Genomic DNA, 7,237 nt, shown 5'->3' with positions numbered 1-7,237 from the left:
GGGGGGGGGGGAGGGGGGTTAGTGCAGTAAAAAGGGTACACTTTTTCAATCAGATGGTATAATTTTGGTTGCTTAGGTTATAAACCAGCAGGGTTCTAGCTTTTATCTAGACTATTTATTTTTTCAGGGGTGTTAATTTAAAAAAAGAATTGAGACTATCAGATCTGTGCCATTAGCATGGGAAGCAGCAAAACAACTTAATCTGTCAATAAACTCCAGCACTAAATTTGCATGTTACTTTTTGACAACTTGAACTTAGACAATGGACTTTGGCAGGAAGAAAGCTAATTACTTCTGCGTGTGTCAGAGAGGGAGTGTCTTCTTAGAAGCAAGGAAATGAAACTAACTTGCTGGTATTTTCAACAGGACTCAGTCTGTACTCTTCTCTGACAAGACTGCACACTCCTGAGGCTATGTATGGCACAGGAGGAAGGGGTGAAGGCAGTAGGCGCAGGGCAGCTGCCTTCAATGCCAACTCCTTCTCTAGGGATTACCAAGAGTGGGAGACTGACAAGGAAACAGGGGGAGCTGAAACCCAGAGCCAGTTAACTTCTGCAGAAGAACCGCGGGGCCAAACGTCATGCAGCCAAAAGCAGCAGGAACAATAGTAAGTAGCAGCTAATCTATATATTTATACACACACTTACTCCTACACTCCACATAACCTCTGTGAGGGCATATTACATACTTGTATTTATATAATCATTGTGAATACCAGACCTAACTGTAAAGCAGCAGATCTTTAAATGTTCATCGTTCATAGCTGGGACCAGACTTTCAGAAGTGCTTGTTAATCAATATATGATTAGTTCATCCAAATTATGACTGGTAAATATAGTCCCAATAGTAAGAGATGAACTCTTCTAATGAATTTGGCCATATGGCTCAAAGAAGATTGCTGGGCACACATTTATGTGTAGGTCTATTAGAGATACAGTACATGTCCTTGCTATATTCAAAATCTTAGCAGAGTCTGATTTGTCTGCTTCCAGGAGGATGGTATTACATATGTTATAATGACATGGATATGCATTTTTAACTTTAAAATAGTATTTGAGCTGGAATATCAAAGACAATGCAGCTCGTTTTCACTTCCCCCTTCCCCATATTCATCATAAGCAAAGATGCCAACCCTCAGATCTAAAAACACCATGCGCAGGTTAGGTTTGAATCTAAAATAAATTTTCCTACCCGGCCTGATGCAAACCAAGATGGCAGAAATTGGAGAACAGCTTGACAGTGATAAATCTAATTCCAAGAAGCATAGACTTGAACTTTGAGTATAAACCTAATTGGGATCCATACATTAACCATGTCTTTTTTTTAACTTTTCTAGCTACTTTTTTTGGATACACCGTATCTAGGTCTAGATAAATAATGGTATGCTATAAGCAGATTATGCTGTAAGTGTGCGCATGCATGCAAAGAATACATATTTGCTTAACTGAACAAAAATATTAGCCACTTCTTTGCTTCCAAATTTAATTTGTTTCCAAATTGTTCTTAACAGTATTAAACATGTTGTTAACTATCACTGACATTGCAATTTCTGTTTCCTACAAAGCACAGCTGACGTAAACTAGTTCCGCCCACCATGATCTCTTTCAGTTTCCTTTCTTGCCTGACAAAGTTGGCAGGGGAATGGTGGAGAAAACAGGAAAGCTAATTTGAGATGATAAAGTACTAACTGAATGATTCACACTTTAACCCTTAAATGACTGGATACCTAGAGAGCTTCTCATAGTAACAGTGCATAGATGTTTAGATCTGGATAGTTTCAGATACGTTAACTGCCTAATGCCTTTATTTTTGGGGAAAATAGCAGTCATGTTTCAGATGAAATACCTACTTCCTGCTCCTCCCAACATAACAAATACCCTTTGCCTTGCCTTTCACCATTCTTGTAGCATATGTGTGACAAAGTCATCAGCAAAGCTAACGGCACTTTATGGTGCATCAGCAGATGCATGACAAACAGAACCAAGGAGGTGATACTTCTCCTCTATCAGGCACTGGTCAGACCGCAGTTGGAGTACTGCGTCCAGTTATGGGCGCCACACTTCAGGGATGTGGATAACCTGGAGAGGGTCCAGAAAAGGGCCACTCATATAGTTAAGAGCTTGCAAGCTAAGCCCTATGAGGAGAGGCTAGGGCACCTGGACCTCTTCAGTCTTCTCAAGAGAAGGTTGAGAGGCGACCTTGTGGCTGCCTATAAATTCATCATGGGGGCACAGAAGGGAATTGGTGAAGCTCTGCTCACCAAGGCGCCCCTGTGGGTCACAAGAAATAATGGCCATAAGCTAGCAGAGAACAGATTTAGACTGGACATTTGAAAGAACTTCTTCACAGTTAGAATGGCTAAAATCTGGAATGGACTCCCAAGGGAGGTGGTGCTGTCCCCTACCCTGGGGATCTTCAGGAGGAGGTTAGATAGGCATCTGGCTGGGGTCATCTGAACCCAGCGCTCTTTCCTGCCTATGCAGGGGGTTGGACTCGATGGTCTATCAAGGTCCCTTCTGAGCCTAACATCTATGAATCTATCACTCTATGCCTATGCTGTACTCACTTCTACACGTTAGTGTCCCCAAGCTGGCTTTAAACTAGCCAGTTTGAATACTTGATAGTAGCATAGCTGACATAGAAGAGCTCAGCATCCATTAAGAAATACACAGGTGACTGTGACCTAAAGCAGCTTTTCTTGTAACTAGGAATAATTAGTACTCTTCCCCCTGCCCCCCAAACACACACCCTCCAGTTCTTTTCCTAAAAAATTCCCTTAATGCCAAGGGAAGGAGAGGCAGATTGAACAGGTTTTCAATCCATTCGTACCACTGGGATGGCACAAAAGGACTTTGACAAATGAAGAAACAGACCTAAGAAGTTCATAATAATCTGGAAAGTTTGAGATTTCTGTTCCACTGGGATGCCTTGTAATGGGAGTGAATCATTTCTCAAGAACCTTGCCAGCAACAGTGTTCCTATGGATGCATTATCAAAATGAACTCAAATGAGTGGGCAAAGTCCTTTGAGCATGCCTTTCATAGCCTGAAATGGTAAATCAACAGATGACGAGAGCCTGAAAATACCTACCACTTACTATAAGTAGTTTAAGCTTTTCAGGTTTCTTCATTTCCAGTCTGTAAAATGTCATGGCATTAAATTAACTTGTAAAAGTTGATTCCCAAATTGCATCTATTCAGAACTAACCTGAAACAAAAGTTTATACTGAAAAGAAATCAAAAGACAGGGAGAAGTGAATGGTTTGCACTGTAGTCAAGTGACAAAGAAAGAAAAGGTTATGATGGCCTCTTCTGTTTGGCAACTTGTCCTTGTCTTTTTAAAATCTGACAAGGTATAATATTGTGTCCAACAAAATCAATTTTTAAAAAATATCAAACTTGCTATCATAAAATCCAAGGATAGATTGCTGTACAAATGGGAACAAAAGTCCCTTGCCATCTAGACTGAAAAGAAAAAGAAACACTGGAACGTTTGCTTTCAGAGTCCTTATTCTTAAACTGTAGCTGCTAAATATATCACACTTTTTTTATCGTCATCCAGAATAAAAAAATCTATAGTGCTATTATACTTTTCAGTCTGTTACTGATAGAAGTGTGCTTGAAGGAGGACTGCAAACTGATTTTCTATCTGTTTGATCTCAGATTTTAAAGGCCTTGAAAATCAGTGTATTAAATGGGAGTCAAGACACTCATCACATTGTTTCTTCGGGCTACTGTCTTCTTTACCTGCAGCATGCTATTCAGTGGGTTGGAGAATCCTATGAATTACAAGCTAATTATTTAGGGTATAAGTCTGTATTCATTTAAATAAGAAAAATCTCTTACCATTACATTTTCAGGATGAAATTCATAGCAGTTAATATCTAGAGGATCATTTAACCTGCTCCCTGTGACAGTTTCCCCAGGGTTTTATGGAAGGGTAGAAGTAAATATTTTTTTCTCATCACTGTTGTTTGCATAACTAGTTATGAAACTGAAGACAACTTGAGTTACCAGATTAATTTCAAGATATGGTAATTCCCCTTCTCTTCTTATTTTTAGTTGATTTGTAGTTTAGTTAGGGTTACTATATTTCCAGTTTCAAAAAAGAGGACACCCGTGGGGGAGAGAAGGGAAAAGAAGGGAGGGGTAGGAGAGGGGGAAGAGGTTTATGATTGGGAGGGGGCACTGATATGCACGTGCCCTGCCTCTCCCCTTACTCCTAAGCCACATGCCCCCCCAGTCCTGCTGCTGCCTCTCACTCCTGACTCACTGTACCCTGCCCCCCAGACCCTGCTGGTACCCCTCACTCACAACTCGCAGCTCCCTTGTCCCTGCTGATACCCCTCACTCCTGACCTGCAGCCCTCTGTCCCCCACAACCCTCCCGGTGCCCCTCATACCCTACCTGCAGCGCCTTTCCCCCCTATTGCCAGCCCTGTTGCCCATGCAGCTCACTCTCTCTTACCTGCCTGCAGCTGTGAGGACTGTGCACAGAGTACATGATCCCCCAGCCTTCGATCACTCTCCCCCTGCTGCCCCCAGTCCCAATCAGCTAAGCCAGAAGTGCCAGGAAAAAGCAGAGGCAAAGCAAAATCCCAGATGTGCATTTCAAAAACCTGCCCAGGTGAAGGACAGAGGACCAAAAAAGAGGAGCAAAAATGTTTAATGGAGTAGCAACCAAACTATTAGGAATGGATCTAAGCCAGACCTTCATATCTGAGCCCCAGTGTGATCTGGGCCAATCTCCAGTTTTGCACACCTCTAAGCTTTTGGGGCATCTATACACATGTTCTGGGGTGGGGAACATTAATTAGAATGGTTCTGAGAGCCCCTCCGAGAGCCAGTATTATTAAAGTGCCCACAGTGTCATGTGTATTCAGCATCCCACACTTGAAAATGGCACCATGGGTACTTGAACTAAATGTGCAGGAGAATGTTGTGGGAAGGCATAAACAACAAGCCGGGTCATGTTGAAGGAGCTTTAGTTCAAGTGCCCCCACTGTCATTTTGAAGCATGGGGATACTGAATAGATGTAAGGCAGAGCCTGCTGGAGCATACTAATTAGCACGCTTCAGCAGGCTCAATTAATTGATTAATCCAGTCTGCTCTGATGTGTTCTAATTAGCACACATTGGGGCAGACATTCAGCCCCAATTCAATGTGCATAGGTGCCTTGTGTCTGTCTTACTGACCTTTGTAGCAGAATAGTATAAAGAGTGAGTATAATGAGAGGGCCACTTCTCCTAGTCTACTTTATCTCTGTCTCTGTAGTTGCTTGTGCCCTGACTTTTTTCCTGAGCAAAAGGCTTCTCCACATAGGGCTGCACCCTGCAGTTCATTCTTAGGCTAAATTAAGACAGCAACATTTGGTCATGGATTCAGAGGATAAACTAAGGGTATATCTGTACCATCTCCAGGCAATCCTGAGACTACCAGCAGGAAAAAATGCCAAAAAAGTGTTGTGTATTACCTGTTAAAGCAGTGGTGGGTGAACTTAGTATCACTTTCAAGGACATTTCCCAGATGGAAATCTTAGAAGTGTCCATGGGCACACTCCAAAAAGCAATCGTACAAAATCTTTTTAGCATGCATCCCTTACAGAGTAGGAGTGAGTAGCCAGGCCTTAATTTTTGCAGTGGTCTCAGAATCAGTTCAGAGATGGTCAACTTTGAGAGGTCCAAATCTGGAACTGGATTCATGCCAATGGACCACTGCATCCTTATAGAGCTTCTTGAACTTCATTCATTCAATAAGGCAAAGACCTTATTGCCAGATTGAGGCCTTGACTTTTGATTGTTTGTTATCCTTGGCAACTGGCTTCATGTCCGCTATGAAATGCAGACAGCTACAGGGGAGTTGTTCATCACAGCACAGTGAAGACATCTGACTTGGCAGCTTTATATGTGAATGGTGCCTAACAATGAATGGTGAAGTAGCCATGTGTAATGCTTTTGTGGTAGGATTGATCTGACCATTCTTAAACAGTTCCTTAGACCCAGATTTTAAATTGAACCCTGAATGTCTTTCAAAGTGATTTTACAACTGTCCTTGGAAGTTTGTTCCATTGTTTAAGTCAATAAGCCTTAAAATTTTTCTTAATGCAATACTTCAATATATTTTACTTGTTGAAGCCTAAGCCCATTTTTCCTACTTCTCTCTTCATTGACTAATGAACATAAATGATCCTTTTCCTCTTTATGGAGAAGAACTCTGCACATTCAGCATTTTTGCCTCCCCCAAGTCTCTCCTCTCATCTGAACTTGCCCACTTTTACTGTTCAGATCTTCAGTAATTTGTGTTACTTTCAACTGAACTCTCCCCAGCATCTATCTCTTTAAAAAAATATCACGCTCCATATTGAACACAACAGTCCAAGAGAAATCTTACCACTGCCAGGCAGTGAAACAATTAGCTTACAGCCATATGTAGCATTTTTGCATTGGTGTATATGCAGTAAAAGTGGAAATAATTGCTATGGAAATGACTAATAGCATTTTGAAGTAGTGGCTATTAGCTCTTATTTCATTAGCTGGTATAAGTAGGCTTGTGATCCTGTTCACATTATTATTACACTACTTGGAAAGAGGAAATTTCCCAGTGAAAGTGCAAAAGTAATAATTTTGCATAATTACGCAAATGACTGATGGGTACAACCCTGCAGAAAGGACATCTGCAACTAAATAATTGTTTTAGCCTGTTTAATTATATAATCAAAGGGCCTATTGCAACTCATGTTTATAGGGAGCAAAATTACAGTTACTCTGTTCCAGGTCTTTGAAGTATTCAAGTGCAAGTTAATCAGGACAAATCAAATGAGTAAAGTTACATATATGTTTAAGAATTGCAAAACTGGGACATAAATTTTAAGCATATCGTTGGTGCAATTCACATCTCAAACTGAAAGCCTCATTTCTCTTATGGTTTGCTTTCCTTTCCTAGTTGAAATATTTTACTTGCCACTACATGTAGTCCTTTTCTCATAGTATATGCAAAGGTAACATATTTTTAGGAGATTCAACAAGGCTTTCTGTACTATCTCAGTATGGTTCTAGGCAGCAGATTACTGAGACTCCGTGCCCATACCCTGTGTGCTATACCCCACACTTAGAATAATGTAGCCACCTCATCATGGTCCTATGTACCCATCCATGAGCCTTGCTGAATGGCAGAGCTATGGTGGTATAGGTTACTTAATGGTGACGTGTGTGTGTGTGTGTGTGTGTGTGTGTGTGTGT

The 7,237-nt window shown here is 41.2% G+C and overlaps 1 protein-coding gene across 3 annotated transcripts in view; it reads left to right on the top strand.

Moving 5' to 3' along the window:
• The first annotated feature begins 315 nt into the window (after positions 1–315).
• Positions 316–7,237, top strand: part of EPSTI1 (epithelial stromal interaction 1) — a 94,178-nt gene continuing 87,256 nt past the window's right edge. The window contains exon 1 of one of the 3 annotated variants that reach the window (XM_019529865.1): positions 316–607. In XM_019529865.1, the coding sequence (XP_019385410.1) occupies positions 414–607 (194 nt within the window). In that variant the 5' untranslated portion in view covers positions 316–413. The remainder of the gene's footprint in view (positions 608–7,237) is intronic. The other 2 variants (XM_019529864.1, XM_019529863.1) reach the window with 2 other exon arrangements.

The sequence above is a fragment of the Crocodylus porosus genome, unplaced genomic scaffold (genome assembly GCF_001723895.1).
Source record: "Crocodylus porosus isolate Cpor-Errol unplaced genomic scaffold, CroPor_comp1, whole genome shotgun sequence".
NCBI lineage: Eukaryota > Metazoa > Chordata > Crocodylia > Crocodylidae > Crocodylus > Crocodylus porosus.
Note: the sequence above shows the minus strand (reverse complement) of the source record. Positions and strands in the feature narration are given on the sequence as shown.